Below are 20854 nucleotides of genomic sequence, written 5' to 3' on the forward strand. Positions count from 1 at the left end.
TGAGTCACCATCCCTGGAAGTATTTAAAAGATGGGTAGATGAGGCACTTAGGGACATGGTTTATTGGGCATGGTGGTGTTGGGTTGACGGTTGGACTCAATGGTCTTGGAGGTCTCTTCCAACCTTAATGAGTCTATGATTCTATGATTTTATATTGATGCAGAACCTGTCTTTTTGTTTAAAGTTTGTAAAACTTAAAATAATGAGGGTTTGGTTCACAGCTGTAGCTTCTGGTATGAATGGTAATACAATTAATAATTACTAATGTAGGAAAAGTATTACGCAGATATATACTCCTGTGCAATATATTAACCAGCTCCATAGCACAAGATACTATTTTGAAAGCAAGGAATTACAAGTCTTTCATATATATATATATTTCCTCTTTCAAAATAATCTATTGCAAAAGTTGTCTATTTTCTGAATTGCCTAGTAACAACTGAGAAAGCAGACAGAGAATACTCCAAAATGAAGCTGTGAACCTATCTCAGACTGCAAAATTACAGTTGCATGTTTAAAAAAAAAAAACGGAGAAATAAACAAGTTATTAAAACATTTTTCATGTCGACATGGTATCAACACAATGCAGTTGTTTTGTATGGACAGAATATAAATACTACAGAATTCTAAAAGCAGATACTGCAGGAGGCCCCCATCCATTTCCCTTAATTTTCCATGATTTGGAATTCAGACTTTGTTGCATGTTTTACCCATACTTGAAGAGTATTACAGCCATTTAATAATACACTACCCTAGCTATCCTAGAGGTGTATCTGTAGGGACGTTCATCTGAATAAAGCTTATGAACAAAAGATGGATGTGATTAATTATTTCTTAGATAGCAAGTCTACTAAGATAGATAAGGTTTTTTGACTAATTAAGTCTAATACATTAGATTTGTGTAGATCTTTGATCCGAGGAAGGAGGACAGATGGAAGATGACATTTATCAATGTCGCAGAAGTGGGCTGAAAAAACAAATTCACCCCCATTTGTTTGGTTCTTTATAAAATAACCAAACACAACAATGTAGGTGGTACTACAAGAAGCAAACGGCAACCTATGCAGCTTCACAAAACAGGCAAATCAAAAGAGAGGTTCTGTAACTGTATTCAGTTTGGCACAGGAAGAGGCATTCTTCGGGCTGCAAGGAAATTACAGAGACTAAGCCAAACTCCATTCATAGGGTTAATCTTGCCTATGTTTTGCTGCCTAAGTCTTAAGGATCTTGTGTAAGCTATTGTCTATGGCTTCCTGTAATAGTCAATGGGTAATGAGAGTGAGAGAGGCCTTCAGAAGGCAATTCCTTCCACCTGTACAACACATTTGCTTTTTAGTTTAAAGCACTACCTTTTTCACTTCACTATAGGAGGAGATAAGTCTAGATGATCAATCCAAATTAGACATTTATTTTCAGGGGCTCAAAGTCAGGTAAAAACAATTTTTCTACCTACAAGGAAGCAGCCAATTTAGATTAAATTTTTATCACAAAATCAACAAATGCAGTTTCCTCCAGTTCTCTCTTGCTCTGTTACTTGCTATATTTAGTGCTTAATACATATTTAATATATAGTACATGCATGTCATGTTCTTTTGGTTCCAGATACTGACATTGTATCATTGCTGTGGGTTAACTAACTGCCTCATTTGGAGTCGTTCTTTATAATCAGAACAGGCGTCTCATCATAATTGAAAACATAACTACTCTACAGCAGAGATCTGTGACTAACCATGAAGTCATTCAATTTTTTACCAATGTGTCACTGCACTATAATTACCTTCTGCCTTCTAATTTTCTGGAAAAGATATCTCAACCAGTTAAAGTCAATGAGATATGTACGCCTTTACAGACATTATTTTAGATACTTCATTTCATTACTAAACAACCATGAAAAAAAAATCGGATTTCTTTTGAGAGGTCAAGTAGGTAGTAAAGTATGTTAATTGGACATGTAGCTAAACTTTAAAAACCCAATCTAGAACATTAGTACTAGTATGGTTAAGATTTTAAAGGCCACACTCAGCAACAATCTAAGCAGGTGCAATGCTTCCTTGCCTATGGAATAGCTGGAAATGTTTTTAACAGATGCTGCCAAACATTGCTCTGCCTTTGCAAAGGAACTAAGGGAGTTCATGCTGGAAACCCATAGGCACATGTGCTAAACATATTCAGTGGGATGGATGAATATGTTTTCACTTCTGCGTGGTAGTTTGCAAGATGGTGGTTTCAGTCTTCTTTCCAATTCAAACCCAGGCAATTTCTCTTTGCTACAGGGTTGTATTTTAAGATTTTGTGAAAAATACTAGTAATCAACTACTGGAGAGTGTCATACTTCCTCGTTTATAACCAGATGTCCTTTAGCTCATATCCAAATTTCTTTTCTTTTATGTGACTAAGAACTTTTAGTTTGTGTAGCCTAAGGAAGCCTGTGACAATAAAAAGCAAATTGCCCTGCAAGAAGTAGAATATTTTTAGTATTTATTTAGGTCTATGTTTATTATTATGTCTGTATCACTTACCTCTTTGCTTTAACCTTCTTAATAATAAAAGCTTGAGTTCATTTATAAATTAACTGAATGCACAGACAGAATACAGATCAGTAATGTACTCATAGAGGTGTCAAAATTGGCATCATCTGATTCAGCATAAGGTTTAGTGTGTCTGCTGAATAATAATGTCTTCTACATAAAGAAATTATGTAATTTCTGTGGTTTACATTTAATTTTAAAAAAATTCTTAAAGTAGCGGTTTGTATTGGGACATGAAAAAAATGTTTCAGATAAAATGATAGTCAAATCAAATCTTTGTCTCAGACCTAAATTAAGTTTGGACCAGAATACTTCTGAATTCAAAACAGTTTGCAAACTTAGAAAGAAAATAAAGGAAGCCTATTTTCTGACTTTACGATTTGGTCTGAAGAAAAATTCAAATTATGCACCCCAGCTTAGTAACAAATTACTCAAAAATCTCTTTGTCTAGGTGACTTGAAGGGAACCAAATTAAGATGGCCTCAAAATATGTGATGCCACCCAAGTAGTTTGGACATACTGATTCCTCTGTGTTATCATGACACCTCTACCCATAAAATTTGATCCTATCAAAGTTGGGAAAGTTTTACCATTCACACCAATGAGACCAGGATATTATACCTGTTATTTCTTGGTTAAATGATGCCAAGTTTGAAAATCTCAAGTGACTTTTGTTGATGGGTATATAAAGGGTAACAACTTTTATGCATTTTCAGTTACTGTAGTCTTTCACCTAGTTTCACATTTATATGTTCGTACATCCTTATATGACACCTGAGTATATTTATATCCATTTTATCAGTTAGAGAAAGAGAAGCACTGAAAAGCAAAACAGCTGGCCTAAGAGCAAAAAGATTATAAGACTCAATGGCAAAAAAAAGACAGGAACAAACACTCAAATTAGCCACAGTCACTCTTATACTCCAACCACCTGGCAAATTCCCAACTTCATTGCTGCAAGATATTCAACGAGTGAGATGTATCTCACTCTTCTGGAAGCTGTCAGTGACACAAAACTGAACCCTGGAAACTATCTCTGTAAATGTTTGCCTGTAAATGATTTTCAGAATGGATCAGCAAGTTAAACCATCAACCATTTTCCATGATGGAAGACTGGTATGTTTTCAGGTAAGAAGTTACACTTCATAGTACATATTGAAATTATGAAGAACCAGTTACCTTCCAAGTGGAAAGTCTCAAACTCTAGAATCACCAGTGACTGTGGTCCCTGATCTATGATATAACTGCAGTTCAAGTTGTTATCATACTGACGAGGGTAGTTAGGAGAGACGATACGACCTGAAGGACTGGTGAAATTTACTCCGCATCCTGCAAACATAAATAAATAAGACACAATTATAATCCAGGTGATAACATCATTCTGGTTTTGCAGTGAGAAAACCTATAATGTACACAAGGACCTCATCTCTCCTTAAGAGTCTGGTCAAAAGAACAGGGAGAGTAGTATATATCACGATGGCAAAAGTAGGTCTTACACACACAGAGAGCAGTGTTTTTGGGAAACATAGGGCCTTCCCGCCTACAGCCTCACACAGTATCTTTGCGTGTCTTAGGTAAGACCAGGCCATAGCCCCTCAGTCCACTGACCAGAAGGACACAGCACTGCCGTTCTTACAGGTTTGGAGCCTGCACATTTCAAAATCCCTTAGTACATACAAATGTAGCTGAACTGGATGGGGGGTTATTGGGGCACATCAGCAGTTTAGCCTCATTTGAAAATGCCCAGGTTAGTCCAAGTGGTACCATTTTTGCTTCATGCTTGACAGCCAGGAGGATGCAGTCTGCTGTAGGGCCATCTCTGGGTTGCTTTGCTATACGCAGAGGCAGGAGAGGTTTTCCACCCAGAACTTCTCAAGCACACAGAACTGTTCATTTTCATGGGACTCTTCTGATCCTAATGACTTGCATGGCCTTGGGGTTTCTCTTTATTTTAAGCTACAGGCTTAAAAGAGTGCAGTGCACAGTGAAATGCTGGTATAAGATTAGGAACGGCCACACAAATCCTGTGATTGTCTCGCCAAGATGTGGTTAGTTGTTACTGACAACATTAGTGCAGACATAAAAACAAAAGCAGTTTCAGTTCAGAATTCTGTATACTTCAATAGCGCCTTCCTCTAAGCATTTCATTTCTCACTGTTTTAATCTGAATCCAGTGAAGGGAAAGTGGTTTCCTTTGGCAGCATCCTACAAAAAAACCCAAACAACTGACGGCAATTGAGCACTACCTCCTACACTTCTGGCAGGTTTGACTGTCACAAAGCACATGCCATGGTGAAAGAAATGGAGAGGCCCACCCAAGAAATGCCACTTGAGCTACATGAAATGCAAATACAACAAAGCAAAGCAAAGGCCAGAGCAGGTGGTGAGAAGTCATTTCTTCTCCTGACAGCAGTTTATGTGAAGGGCATGGACTACACCATACACAGGAGAAATTACCACAGTTTCAGCACGTGCCTTGAAAAGAAGAACACAGATGAAAATTCTAAAGGAGGAGCAGATCCTTTTTCCTTTTTAAGAAGATTATAGCTTTAGCTTCCAAGCAGTTTAACTAAAGAGAAACAAATTCTTAAAATTTAAAGCCTATTCATTTCTTTTCAGCACACTGAAAAGGCAAAGGTGACTAAGAATAACTACAAAGTTATAGCTGCATGGAGGATCTTTGGCAAGTCCAACACTGGAGCACACAGTAGCTCCATTGCGTTCAGTAAGGAAACTCTTGGTTTCAAAAGCTGGGCAGAGGCTTCAATGCCTTGTGGGACTGAGGTCTGAATTGCTACACACAAACCAAATTAATTCAAAATGGACTAATAGAGCAGCCATTTGGCTTTAATGTTACTTACTGCTTATGAAAGATGCAGAGAAACCTGGCCCAGGAGCATCCTGAGACTGAAATATTGTAGTTATCACATTGTCTGGAGCAACAACAGGATCAGGAGCTGAACTTCCACATCCTGTGGTTAACAAAGCTGCTGCTTCTTCATCATTTCCCCTCCACACCTGAAAAGCCCAGATTGAAAATGGTTTAGTGCTTTCAAAGCCTGTGTAGGTTGTGGGAACCCACCAGGAACTGCATATGCAATTGTTCATTCCACAGACTTAGGGTAGGATTCATCTCACACTGAATCTTAGAGATCTAAACTGAAGCTAATCACCCTCTGTTTACTCTACAGTCAGTGGAGACAAAAAAACTTCTCCAAGGAGCGAATCACAGAATAACTTAGGTTGCCAGGGACCTCTGAAGGGCATCTGGAGGTCATTTGCTTGAACATCCGCTGATTGCAGAGCCAACATAGATCAGGTCCAGGGAACCAGAGAAAAATATTTCATGCATATCATTACCTACCTCCAATTTGTCTCTGCTAACTTATCTCCATACACCCTATGACTAGGAATATCTGTGTATACAATGAATTATTAAATCCAATCCTTATATTATTCCTAAGTCAATAAAAAACAAAGCTGTCGTGCAAGGGTAATATAGAAGCATCAAACTGGAAGATCTGGATCCTTAATATCTAGTCTTGTTGATCAGAAATTATTCCCATTTTTGTTATGTTGTAATCACTTGTTCAATGACAAGTATCAAATCATGTAGAGAGTTAACAAAATAATATAATTCACAAAAAATATAATAAAGACAAATATACAATTTTTTAAAATATTACTTCAACTGTACCAATAGTCAATTTAAGTTTAATCAAATCGTGCATTCAAGAAGCACATGCAGGTTTAGGTAGGTATTTAAGTGAAACCCTCTTCAGGTAATTACTTAAAAATGTACTCGAGGCTTACAGTTTAAGCACTAAATTTCAACACACATATAAAATGAAACATAGGCATAAACGTTTGATGTTTCTGAGTGCTTAAATAATTTCCTGAATCAGGATGTTTATTACCAAGAATTTAAAATGTCTCCTTAAGAAGAAAGAAAAAAACATTTATTCTAATAATAAATTTATTTTTCATCAATGTGTTTGAACTTTTTTTTACTGGTACTTTATACCAAAAATATATTAAAAACAAATAATATTTGGGTTTTAACAGAATGTGTTTGAAAGAAGTCTAGTGGAACTAGAACAACCACATGAAATTGTGATTGCTCTAAGCAACCATTCTAGAAGGGGTTAGCCAAGGGTTAGTCTGTAAGTGTAGGCACATGAATAACCTAATTCATCTGGCCAGGTGTTTGAGGCAATGGATGCTCAAAGGATTAATATAAACAGTCCATGGCCTGGCCAAGATTTTGCAAAGTCACTATTGATTTCAGATTCCTCTTTTTTGGCTGCTCAGCTTGGAATGAATGGAAGAAACTTACACCTGCTCCACACTTTTTCATATCCAGACACCTTCATACATCTCAAATTGGACATTCAGAAACAGATGTGGACATCACCAAAAATTTCAGATTTTTCTCTATGGAGAAAATCTCCAGTTGACATAGTGTTGATCATGCCATTCAGGACAGTTTAGAAATTTGAAATTAAAGCTCCTTTACTGGGTGGCATTAAGACTTTCATATTAGTGTAATTTATTCTAACATATTACATCAATTAATTGGAGAAGCAGGCTATGAAAAGACAAATCTAATAGTATTTTTTCCACAGTCTTAAAAAATGAGTGCAACTGTGGTTTGTAAGTTAGTATTGTATAGATCAGATGTACAACTGCTCAAGTCTTCCTACATGTTGTCAAGTTATGTTTGCCCTTTATTTCAAGTGGGAGTTGTACTGTTGTGGAGAAAATGAGCACAAAACCACTGAACATATGCCAAATGCCTGAGAAAAAAATGAAACTGAAAAATTCAAAGCATGTCCACTCCATTCTATTGCTTTGAAAACAAGTGGCTCGTGACAACCTATGAAAGATAAGAATGCTATCTTTGTTTTTTGAGATTAAAAAAAGAAGGATTAGTGCAACTTGGACAGTTTATACACTTATAAAGAAGTTTGTAGAATTGTAGTGTCACATTCCTGTTTTTTTACTCACGGGAGTAATTGAAAAGGTCTTTTCATTGCACTATATTTTCTCATTATTTCCTGGTTCCAAAGACATATGTACTTTTTTCATATTTTTCACTTTTGGGCAGCATGTAGGGTGATGGGACCCTGCTGGAGGTGGAACCTCAAGAACTGATAAAAATTAAAAATATATACAAGTCAGTTTTCAAGGCATACAGAAAATTGACTGTATTGGTACAAGGACTTCAGTTTATATTTCCTGAATTTTGTGCCTTGACAATCCTAACCATGACACGATTGCAAAACAGGATTCTGGAATCATGACTTCTTCACTGCTCTGCTGATCTAATGCCAACAATTATTTTACCTTCACATAACTGCTCTGGCAACTTCCATTGCTATCTGGGATCTGGAATTTACTGTGGAAGTTCATCTCCAAGTGTTTGCTTTCATGCGTAATGATGGTCCATGTGCATCTGGTGTTCATGGGAAAGTTTTGAGGCCAATGAGGAGACTTGATGATACCATTTTCTGAATGAATGATTCCACCACATCCTGGAAAAAATAGCAACAGGTGGGAGAAATGTTCAAATATTTCCTGTTGGTGTCAGCTTTGAATGGCTGCTTGCTTCTGTGGCTGCAAGAGTGAGAGAGGACAGCCCTGACACCCATTCAAATTTCATTTACCCCTCTTTTGCTTAATTTTCCTTCTCCCACCCCTGCAGCAGGGAGGTAGTAACACTCTAAAGAAGGTTTGTCTTTGTACTTCACTTTCTCGTCTTCACAAGCTCCTTCTCCTTGCCAGTTCATACCCTTTTGCTCTGGTCCACCTATACGCTGCTGACAATTAGGACTATTGCTCACATAGACACTAAGGGTCAGAAATACGTTAATGAGGAGCTTCTCCCGAGACTGTGCAGGTTCCTTCCCACACCCCACAGCATGCACATCATGACTGACAGCCATTCAGAGAAGTACCCTGGGGGGGGGGGGGAAATCAATCTACTGCTGAATCCTTGTTTTTCTCACTCTGCAACATGTTAATAATGCAGTTCCACATGTGAATCTACTCAAGCTACATCCGTTTACCCGGGGCAAAATGGTGACTTCTCCTCCAGCCCAGGCAGCCCTGTGGATCTCAGTGGGATTATGGAGAGGGCTGAGAAACATGCCTTTAAAAATTGTTAACAGATTCATTTATAAGGGGGAATAGCTGGTCATGGCTCTGTGGCTGCTTATGTTCTTGTACATAATAAGTTTAGTTAATTTGAAACATACTTGCAAATACCATGCCAAGAATGATTTACTAGGGCTATGTGTACAGTACTAGCAACCCATTATTATTTCAGTGATGATGTAGTAAAAGGATGAATAAAGAGCAAAAAAAGCTTTATAACATTCTACCTTTTTTCCCTCTTAATTAAAAATATGTATTAGCATTAAAAGGAAGGTTTTATTTTTCATTCTTCCATGTTAGACAATGGCAATTGTTTTTAGAAGGATATGAGGCCAAGTTTTGCTTGCACGTACAGAATGTAAACCCAGAGATTCTCAGTGGAGAAATGAGCAGAAGGCTGAGGAAAGGACTTACCAGGTATATAAAAAAAGAAATCTCCTTTCACAGAGAGGATACCGACTAGGCACATTGCATGTGTATGATAATGTCTACAACATCATTGAGGACTGGCCTTCCTTGCACACGAAATTCCAGTGACAACAGGGAAAAGTGTCAAAAACCTGCTTGTGACAGCAAGCACAGACTATTGATATGTTTAAGAAGACTCTCCATCAACTGACTGTGTGAATACTGCTAGATCATTAACTGATGAAAAGCTGATCAGCATCAGCCAGAAGGTTTGCAGCTGGAGGTGACACTAGGGAACACATTGCCAGCTCTGCACTGAGGTAGGAAGGCAAAATGAATTCTGCCCTGCCACCAGCCAGCGTATCTACTCTTGCCTTTAGTCACCTCCTGAAGGACAGTGTGCAAATGGTGAGCTACCTTTTTTTTTTTAATCTGGAGAGATGATAATTTCAAGAGGGAAGGTAGCTTTTTTAAATGTACCAATTCAATCCTGCATGTGTACCACCTTCAAAAGTGTACCAACATCTCCACTAAAGTGGAAGAGTTTTAGGCTGTTGTCACATGTGCTCTTTGAGAAGTTCTGTCTGCCCCTCTGTTTTGAAACTGACCTCTTTCTAGTTTTAAGTTTTTGAACCAAATCAGACTGTGAAACAATTGTTATTCAAGAAATGAAATGTTTTATATTCACTGACAACAGATACCACTGCTGGGAGCATAATGGGCATGGTATCAACTTACAGACATCAAGAAGCTGCCAGTGGGAGGCTTAAAAAGTACAAAATCAGTCCAAATTTGATTTCATTGTGTGAGATCAGACAACACTGGTTTAATACTTGACTTTTTTAGTGCTGGCTTCTCTCAGGAATGCTGACGATATTGGCATGCATTTCTTTTGTTCTTTAATGCAAATTTAATTAAAGAGGAGGAATCCTATTTCTTTTTGTGGTCCAAAAGTGCTATATAGACATGATGTACTACTATCTTAGACCTGACAAAACCAGTATTTTTTCTCTTACCTAGAGATTCTGCTGTCCATGTTGCATAAAAGCCACCTCCTTGAATTGAGTGATCAGAGTTAAAGATGACGACTAGCTTGCTGGAACCAGACCGAATAGTCCCAGGGGATGTGTTTCCACAATATTTTCCTATGACAGGAGACCCAGGAGAGCCGCCATTCAGGATAGTAACAGAGTCCCACTTACAAAGTGAATGATTTTCAACGTGGAAGGCTGTAAAAGTAAGCTGCAACACACAAAAGCAACATTCAGGAGCTAACACTAGCCACACCGGTGGCGGGGTTAGAGCAATTCTAGCTAGATCCTGTAGCCATCCTAGCACAATGATTTCTGGGTATGCTCAGAAATCCGACCCTCATTTCACCTTGATGCTTTCCTGAAAGTATTGCTTGGAGTCTTGCCACTATAAGTAACAGCCGCTACTTAGCACGAAGACAGAAATGGAAGAGGAACGCACAGGTTCAAAACTGGCATTACTGGGACTTAACCATATGTTTGAACCTAAGTATGAGCTTCAAAACGGTCTTGAATATGTGCAGGTGTTGAACCACTTTCCAGCTCTCAAGGCTTCTGGTCATGAAATCTGAAGTTGCACATTCAAATATAAGTAGCTATGTAAGCAGAAAGCCTTGGATTTTTTTCTTCCTATTATTTTGAATCAGAATACTTAACAGTTGCTAAAAATAATGCTAGTTTCCATTAAATCTGAGAGAAACAGTTGCGTGGTTGGTTCCTGTGGGCCTGGATGCATCACATAAATAGACTGGGCGGGGCAGGCAGCTTCTGACCCTGTCTCCCTCCCACACTGGTGCCATTTGTCCTTGGAGGCATATGCACATGTTAAATTTCCAGTGCAAAGATTTAGATTTCTGACCCAGTAGACTCCTGGATTTGTTGATGTTGAAATTTTGATATACACTAATGACTGCCTGGCCCTCTTCCAATAAGTTTTTTTTGCCAGTTCCAGAATTGGGATCTTTGTAGAAAAGTTTAGCAAATATATAGTACTTCTTCCTGTAACTTTTGTGTGTATTCATTTCCAAAAGAACGCTGCCTGAGGCAAAGACCAAATACAAATTTAGCTCAAATGGTTTAAGTTTGGAACTTTACCAGCAACTGAAACTGGCAGCTTTTACTGGAAAAGGTTAGTCTGCCTTCACTGAGGGGGCTGCTACTCAGTCCTTTGAAAACAGAAATTTACTTCCATCTGATTAAGATTAGTTCTGCTTTAAACAAATGTGCAGATTAAATAGAAATTTTGTGTTCTACTAAAATAATCCTGTATTCCCTGAAGTAAGTACCTAGGCAGTGGTCAGAATATCATGCAGCAGAATAATTAGGACTATGGGTTTGCATTTCTAAGAAATACCTTTGTAGTTGTAAATAAGAAAAACATGATAGGGGAACTAGTGAAAGCCATTACATATGAAAATCTGCAATGTGTTTTTACAAAATTGCTTTTCAGATATTTTTCTGACCCGGACCTCAAATGTCATTGATTGGACCTGTTCTCCAAAGGATCAGTCAAATAATTCAGTGAGTGAAGTTTAGCACTCCTTCATCATAAATGTGCTTAAATTGATCTCTCAGCAGTTTGGCTCAAGAAAGTAGTACATCAGGCAGCCCGTTAATAGTTATTGGGAAATAAGAGTAGCATCTCTGATGTAATTTGTACCAGAAATCATATTATCTTCCAGACTAACCATTAAGACATGAAAGTAACTTTCTACTGGCTTGTAACTTTTCTGCAGAGATGAAAAAACTTCACCCTCATGTTTATTCTCATGATAGTGAGAATATCCATGCACATCTAATAACACGAGTTATTTTAATTTCCTAAACATAAGAAGTCATTGTTTAAAGGAGAAGTTGGTGCTGTGTTTTGAGGTCAAGTTAGACTAGGATCCTTCTGCTTTTCAAAAAGAACAATCATCTAGTTTGGTTGTGTTATCTTTGTTTCTCCCTCTTCCTTAGCTAAGGACGATGGGGAGATATTTCATTCCTCCACATTTCTGATTTTCCAAATGGTCTCAAACCTGTTCCTCAAGATTCAGAGGGTGCTTCTCGCACTACCAGCTGCGCACACAATCATGGCACTGTGTTACTCACAGTGATGGTTTCACCTTCAGGGGCTTCCAACAACCAGGAGCAGCGATTCAGGTTGCTGTAAGGCTGTGGGTAGTTAGGACTTGAGATAACTCCCCTTTCACCTGACTGTATACCACCACAGGCTGAGGAAAAAAAGTAACATTTCAATACATTTTAGGAACTGAACACTGTAAGCAAATGACTGGGAGATTATTCAGCTGATAATAGTACTAAAACATATTTAAGTTGGACTGATGTAGGTAAGGATGAACAATTTATCCGGGAAAATCCAAGTTTTAAAATCTTTGTCATTGAATAGTAAGCAGATGCAACGACCTTGAAACTTTGCATTTATTCTGATACTTAATATAGCTCTGTGAAACTTTTGCCAGCTGACACTTGCAGCTGCCTCTTCCACCTTATCTTCCATTTATTTATCTCAGACTCCTAAGCAAACCAGTGCCATTCTTGGACCAACACAATCAAGTCAAAAACTTGCTGATGTGTCTAGATAAGCACCAAGGCTAAATTCAGCTGTGACAGGAAGAATAGTTGTGCTGGCACGTAAATAGCAAAGTGGTGTAATTTGCACTGATATGGCTTTAAGTGGATTTCAAAATGAGTGCAAAGGTTCAAGCAGCAGAATGCATTTCAGCCATGCTTAGCACTCTGGAGGCTATTTCAAGTAAGTAAAACTTGGCTGGTGTTACCTGTTACATCCCTATTCCCAAGAGCAACCAGCTGTTCTGAGTGTTGCACTGCATTGCAAAAACTCAAATGTGGTTCAGGGAATGGGAACAGTGAGGCAGAAAATAAATCTCAAAGTTCAATTGCTAGCATATGTTTATATATGATATAAATAGTGGCAGGCACTGTGTAACTTTTGAGGACCTCTTTGAGAGTTGATCCCACAGTGTGTATTCTCAGTATCACCAAATGAATGGCAACATTCCCCAGAAGTGCCTCAGTCAGCAAGGGCAACAGTCTATCAAGCCATTTACCTTCAAACGTGTAATGGGCCAAGAATCCTTTATCTTCCGTGTTTTCATCACTTACAAAGTGTACCCAGATCTGGGGGGCAGCTATGACTAGTGGCACAGATGGTGCAGTCTGACCACAAAGTCTGGCTATTAGCTCTCCATCAGCATCCCCTGAGTAAAGAAAGAAAAAAAATACACGTTTTGAATCCTAAGAGAGCTACAATATCGTAAAGGAATACATAGGGCAAACATGCATTTCATTTTGTTTTGACTAGAAAACAGAAAAAAGTACATATCACACTTAATAACTGGTTATTTGTTAGGGGTATAGGTAGAGTGCTGCAGTTCATTGCTGGGATCTAAATCTCGACAACGAGGAAGTTCTCTCCAAAGCTGTATTAATGATCCTTTTAATATCTTGGACTCCATCTCTCCCCTCCCTGCCATCCTGCACTTTCATTTTGTATGACGCATCAGACCCGAAAACACAGAAAGTGCCCCAAAACTGCAGACGTTTTGGGGCAGAACAGTGGAAGACATGGCCCAAGGACCTGATCACATGGAAGCCTATTGAGCCTGTGTGTTTGTGACATCCTCATTAAAGTCGACAGAGGTTTTGAGTTTTCTACCATATAGGGATGTGCTTCATCCAGGAACAAGCTGTCACTGCTGTATTAATAGTGGGCACCTCTTTCCTAGGGAGCTCAACATACTGTTCTCTGTATGGCAAAAAAATGCCAGCATTTGCTCAAATCATTGAAACCTAAAAGGAAAGCACAACACAGGCCGTTGCACTTCTGTGACACTGAATGTTTGCTCATGTTGGTGTAAGCTCTTATACATTACATTGGTAGAAGTATTGCTTTCTGTTTATTACTGATATATTCTCATTGCAAGGAAAATAAGTGTAATAGTGTTCCTCACGACATCCAGGCAATGCCATTCCTGAGTTTCCTTCTCTAATAACAGCAGGCTGCTGGTCTTAAAAGTCTCCATTCAAAAGCAACTCCTAGCTCCATGCAGAGCGGCAGGCTGTTCTTGAGAAGGTGGCAGTAGAGCAGGAGGGAGAAACTTTGGGCGCTCTTTAAAGCCCTTTCACAGTTATTCCAAGTAACGTGGCTGAGTAACTTCATCTTTCTGTCATATACAGTGACACAGCCACCATCTGAAATGCCTTGAAGCACACGGATAAAAGGTGACATATAATAAAATTCTATTAATGTAAATTACACAGAGAAATGCTGAAACCTGTCTTGTTAACATGCACTATTTTTAGCTGTATTATATATTAGCACTATTTTACTGAGCTGTACAAGCAGAAAACGTTCATGATAAATGCCGGTTTGGGAAAAAATTGTAATAATTACTTTGAGCATTAAAATATGAAGTGTACTTTTTCTTTTTTGCACTTCTTACAAGGTGATTGACTATGTGACAGATGTGACCCAGGTTACTCAGTCTCTGCAGTGTGAAAAGTGACACTAATCACTGCTTTCATGAATGGCCAGCTGGCCAGAGATCTAGACTGTTGATAAACAGAAAATGTAAACAGAAAGATTGTGCTGTAAGATTTGGTTCAAACTGAACGGAGTGGTCTGAAAGACAAAATCAAGAGTCTTCCACAAAAGCCAGAGAAGTATATTTCACTGTAGCAATACGCTCAGCTGCATTACTATGTACAGACTACATGCATGTGCCTGATAATTTAATAATTTAATATAAACCCTTACCCTAACAAATTTGAAATATTTATTTTATCTATTTAGATTAAATATTTCTCAGTGAATACACAAAGCCAATTCTGGTTGTTTGTTTGTTTTTTTCATTTGGTACCATTAAGTGTGTTGTATGGGTAACTCAAAAGAATTTTACACATCTCAGCTTCGTTTGGGGTCTCTTGGGTAACTTACTGTTGAACTGGACCTTTCCCCAAATTGGTATCTGCTCTGTTGAGAGTCTTAAATAGCACCTGCCTGAGCTTAGTGATATTCTGCACTATTTACATCTCAGTGCTCATTAAATGTTACTTGTCAGCATACACAGCTGAAATAGGGCATTCTGCCTTTGACATGAGACTGGTTGTGAAACTGAAGATCCATTAGTATGGCCAAAATGAACATTACTATTTAGATGACAAAACTGTGTAGAGCAAAATAAGGCTACGTTTTGTCCTCTTTCCTTCGATTGTATTACCTGGAGGCCTGAGGTACACAATAAAGTGAGAGTAGTGGGAACTGATGAGTAATGGACCAGATATATTTTATTATTTCTTTCTCTGAGTTCTCTTTCTATTATTTCCCATCTCCAGTGTATACGTGGGAGGGAATTGTTAGGCTACGCAGCTATGCATGCTTTGGTTCTACGCAGGACAAACCGATGCTATACAACCAAGAGCGCTCATTCAAATGAATGCAAATAAGGATGTAACAGATTCCTGCTCTCAACCCCACCACCACCTTTCAGAAATGATTTCCTGGTAAATTAGAACCTGTTCTCTCTGGGACTCACAGATACAGCCTCTCAGTGAAGAGGACAGCTGGAGCTTTCATACTACACTTGGCATTAGCTGAGCGACTTTCATATGACATTTCCAGTTGCTTGTTCTTACGGACAGCTAAAGATGCTCAAATATGCAGAGATATTACTGGTGCATTAATCCTGTGATTGTTTTCCTTTTAAATGCTTTAGTCTGTATTTTGTGATGCAGTCTCACAGGAAATACGGATTTGTTTTTGGAGAATCATCTGATAGAGTGCAAAAGTGGGGTATGAAGTGGGTATGCAGCCCAGAGGCTGTGAATAATTAAAGCATTCTTTACTCCACTCCTGCTGTCCCTGGAGATATTTCAGGAGCAGGGAGAGAATGGGCTGTGGACCAAATAAATTGTTTTGATGACTCCAACTTCTGCTGACTGCCATCTTTCAAGGGAGATGAAGTGAAATTTCTGTTGTCCCTTGTAAAGAGAGAGTCAGGTGTGTACTGCAACCACCAAAACAATTTATCCCCTCAAGATAGCCATCCAGTTTTCCATTTTCTCCCCTCAAAGAAAGAGTGACAAATCCATGCATCCATTGCTCTGGCAGTGAAATCCCACTCCTGGTCTAGGAGGCAACGTGGAAGGCATGCATGTGAACACTCTCTCAAATGTACAGATCCTACAATAATCACTGCCTGCAAATATATATGAATAAAATCTGGCACTAACACAGTTGCACAGCTGGAATTTTCATAGGCTATATTCGTAACTCTAGGTAGTCATACTGGCAGTCCTGGTGATGTTCCAAGTGGAAATCCTCGAAAGAGATATATATGGATGAATTATAGTGGGAGGGGTTTTCAATGGTCCATTCACAGTTCAGGATACTTGTGTAATTTTTGACACCATCATAACCAGGAGAAGAGAAATTCCCACCTGCATATCCCATCAGGGTTCCACCACAAACTGCAGAAACAAAATATAATTTATTTAAAAACAGTAATAATTCTTGTATGAAGAGAAATCTTGCCCCTGTTTATCCTGATATGCTCATGTCAGCAAGCATATGTACTGATCAGATAAAAACTTTTTCCATCTTCTTCTTTTTTTATAATTTACTGCTGTGTACAAGAGAATTCTTGCCTAGTGTCCCAGAATTTATTTGGCAAGTCTTTAAAAACACATGTGTAAAGCAAAGAAACAACAATTATTCATGGTATCAAATAAAATATTTCAGCAGCACCATCAATACAACAAGCACTATTTAACATTTTGAAAAAATCCCACTGCAGCTCCAGTTCAGTATTGCTCAGCCCTAGCCATTACCTCATTCTAGACTCAAGTGAAGATTTTTCTGGAACGTACCCTCAAGAGCAGTACACTCATGCTACAGTAGGATGCCTGGGGGGGAGTTGGAAAATCAGGTTCAGAAGACTCAAGGCTGTAGTAGTAAGGCTCTGCCAGCTGCCTCCTCTCTAGAGGCTGAGCTTGCAAAAGTAGGTTAGCTGCACTCTTTCACAAGGTACAATAAATTAATTACCCCCCTGAGTAATAAGGAAGCACTTGAATTATTCAAGTTGTCTATGGCACTATGTTCTTTGGATCTTTTCATGGAATAAGGCCACTTCAGACCATCTCTTACTCAAGACTAAGTACAAAACCATAAATCAGTAGTGAGAATAAGGACTGTGATCCATAACAGAGGTTCTTTCCATTTGAAGTTTGACATAACAGACATATGAAGTCCATAACTCCCAGAGATTGCCCATTTTTTCAAGTCCTTTCAACTAATTAAAGAAATATATCTACTCCCATCCAGAGATGTAGGAGAGGAAAAAAAGTATCAGAGATTTGTTTTCTGTTTAGGTCATTTTTTTGACATGTGCCAGTACTTTAGCTATGAAATGACTCACTGAAGATCAATCACTTAATTCAAAAACACACACTACCTGCATCTTCACTAGATGTGTATGAGACACTGAAGCCTCTGGTTGCACGAGACGTATCTGTCACCAAAATTACTTTCATTGTGTTTCCAGAGGATTTTACCTCAGTGCCTGGATTTACCTCACCACACAGCTTGACCAGCCGGGGAGAGTTCTGTCTGAGGCCATTGTAAACCTGTTGGGTCAAAATAAACTCTTATGAGGTCAAAGTACAGGCTTAGGAGCATCTCCTGTATCATTTAACAGTGCTAACAGGGTTCATTGATGTCCCTCATAGCAGGTTAGTTCCCAAATCTACTCAAAACCTTGGAACAAACTTCCATTGCCTTGAGTGGATGAGGCTTTGAAGTAAAATATAAAAAATACCTTGCTTATTTTGGCAAAACATAAACATACTCCCTCTCTTTTTTTTTTTTTTTTAACAGAAATTGAAACAGTTTCATTGGGAAAAATACTGTATTTTAACTCAATATTTATATCTTCAATTACTTAATAATGCCAGCTACTGATGATATTCATTCCATTTCAAATGATTGTCTTTGTATTCTTGTTAAAGCCAACATCAGCTTTATCAAAAATCTCCTCCAACATATTCAGTGCTGGTGGTCATTTTTTATTAATTCAAACATTTCACTTTTTGATGATCCAGATGTATTTTGCTCAGTTTCTTTCATACAGCCTTTAGCCTAGGAGTTAATTTCCTTCCTTCTACTATCTCAGCAGTGCACGCAAAGCAGAAATGATGTTTCCCACTGAGATTTGGAATATGTTAGAGTGCTGAAGGCACAAAAGCTGGCAGGACAGATATTCCTTTAAGAGATCATTACTTCATTAATCGATAATAAGCCAGCTCCCCATGGTCTGTCTAAAGCATCTGTGAAGGAAAACAAGGGGAAGATCATCTGCAAATCACAAGGGAGAGCTACTTCACCCCGTCACACTTGTGCATGGGCTAGCTTCTGATCATACTGAAGGCAATTCCTGTGTTTGCACTGCTAATCTGAACAAATGGGAAACTAAACTAGATCTCCCATTCCTGCAATTTCATAGAGGAATTATATTTTTGAGGCATTTGTACATCTGACCAGGTCCAGTCCTGTGTGCCAGGTTTGATTTTTTTTTGCACTAAATAACCAGAAATCTAAAATAACAATGATAAAATAACCAAAATCTATCTTTTTGGAGATGGGCGGTGATAAAGAGGTAGAATTCTCCTTGGGTTTTTCTTTCTGAATATGCAAGGTCTGACACGGTAGTAGCCATTTGTTGCAATCTCTGGCTTTTTCTTTCTTTTTATTTTCCTTTAATTGACAACAATAAGTAACAACAGCAGTAACAACCTCCAAAGTCAAAAGAGACCTGGAACTGACTGGTGGACCTTGTGTCCACAGAGAAGAGACAGTGAAAGCTTTCAAAAATCCCAGAGCTTTTTTCCATAATTGATAAAAAGCCAATTCCAATGATTTCTTCAAGTCTTCCCCTCTGCCTGGACCATAATTTCAAAATTTCTATAAAGCAAGCAGATGAGTTTAGACACCCTACAGAGCTAACTTTCTCTCATTTATCTGTTTTCACCAGATTGTATTATGATTTGTCTTAAAACCAGATAACATTTCAGCTCTATTATGTCCACTAATGCTCCATAAAGGGATTAGGAATAGCATTTGCTGCCTTCATGCCCAATACTCACAGCCACGTAGTCTGATGAGCACCTCCAGTGTTCTTCAGTTTTCATATCATTAAAGGTTAGAGTCACACGTCGGCCTTGTTCCACTGTGATCCTCCACTCACACACTCGATTATGTGGGTATAGGTTGGGATAATTGGGTGAAGTAAATGTACCAACAGGGGCAGTAAAATCCCCACCACATTCTGAAATACCCAAATATGGAACACTTCTTAGAGTAAAGCATTGCTTATAGAGTTATAGCAAAAAAACATTAATAATGCCAGAAAAAGAGCTCCTGAGAGCTTGATTTGATATGCCTATCCTGTCTATATGTTTGTTTAAACAGCTAAGTTCCTGCCAGTCTTTATCACTCAGCCATAAATGTAGTTGAATATTAATTGACCATAGCAGCTCCTTTTAGTCTAATTATTAATATTCCCTTCTCTGAAGGGCTCATGCCAGGCTTCAGAAGCCTGAGTGACCCACAGGCTTTGATGTCAAGCGATACAAGCCTCTCACTGTGGCAGGATTGAGACATTTCTGCCTTTCAGATGACTGGGCAGAACTACACAGAATGAGCAGGGTCTTAACCTCTGCTGGTTAACAGAGGTAGAGAAAACGTTTTCAGGGATTTTAAGCAACACTTTTTCAGTACTGTTATTTTGTGGTTTTCCTATCTTTGTTATAAATATCAAACTTCACTCTAAGGAAAGAACACTAAAGGTCTTGAGTATAGAGTGCATTTTTCTTCTGAGACTAATGGTATAAATTTACCAGCTTACACCTGGTTTCCTTTTAAAATACAGAGATACGGTTTAATGGAGTGCAGTGGGAGAGTTAGTCCCTTTCCTCACCCTCACAGACTCCTGCAGAATAGTCTAATCTGTGTATCCACCTGCATTAAATTTTGCTAATATATTTTCTCTTCTGTGGTTGCATAACAGGGTCCTGGGAGTGGAATAACATCCTTTTGGAGTTTATTTCCCCCTCTGTTATTTTATTTCAGAAGCAAACACGAAGAATAAGGAAGCTTTCAGCTGAGCTTTTCAATGAGCTGGAAGGAGGTAAGAAGCATTGGCAGGAGATTTTTCAAGACCACCACCGCAAAGAATTTCTTAAAAAGTAGACATATTTTGGCAAGACAAGCATTGCATGGGCACTAAAGAATGTGAAAAAGAAGTGTGAAGCAGGAATATGTCTATGTCCTTAGTCCTGATCAGAGCAGCTCTTTGAAGTCATTGTGCTCAGAACAAGAGGCAATGGGCACAAATTGAAACACATGAAATTCCATCTGAACATAACACTTTTTACTGTGAAGGTTGTTGAACACTGGAATAGGTTGTCCAGAGAGGTTTTGGAGTCTCTATCCCTGGAGACATTCAAAACCTGACTGGCCACAGTCCTGGGCGACTTCCTCTACCTGACCCTGCTTAGAATCATAGAATCATTAAGGTTGGAAGAGACCTCCAAGACCACTGAGTCCAACCGTCAACCCAACACCACCATGCCCACTAAACCATGTCCCTAAGCACCTCATCTACTCATCTTTTAAATACTTCCAGGGATGGTGACTCAATCACTTCCCTG

At 38.6% G+C, this 20854-nt stretch overlaps 1 protein-coding gene across 1 annotated transcript in view; it reads right to left on the reverse strand.

Moving 5' to 3' along the window:
• Positions 1-20854, reverse strand: part of CUBN (cubilin (intrinsic factor-cobalamin receptor)) — a 149291-nt gene that overhangs the window by 25198 nt on the left and 103239 nt on the right. Inside the window, 9 exon segments of the mRNA XM_009330547.1 lie at positions 3708-3857; positions 5390-5546; positions 7875-8062; positions 10109-10334; positions 12218-12339; positions 13198-13351; positions 16416-16618; positions 17602-17773; positions 19289-19470. Coding sequence (XP_009328822.1) covers positions 3708-3857; positions 5390-5546; positions 7875-8062; positions 10109-10334; positions 12218-12339; positions 13198-13351; positions 16416-16618; positions 17602-17773; positions 19289-19470 — 1554 coding nt within the window.

Source organism: Pygoscelis adeliae, unplaced genomic scaffold (assembly GCF_000699105.1).
Source record: "Pygoscelis adeliae isolate BGI_AS28 unplaced genomic scaffold, ASM69910v1 Scaffold27, whole genome shotgun sequence".
Lineage (NCBI taxonomy): Eukaryota > Metazoa > Chordata > Aves > Sphenisciformes > Spheniscidae > Pygoscelis > Pygoscelis adeliae.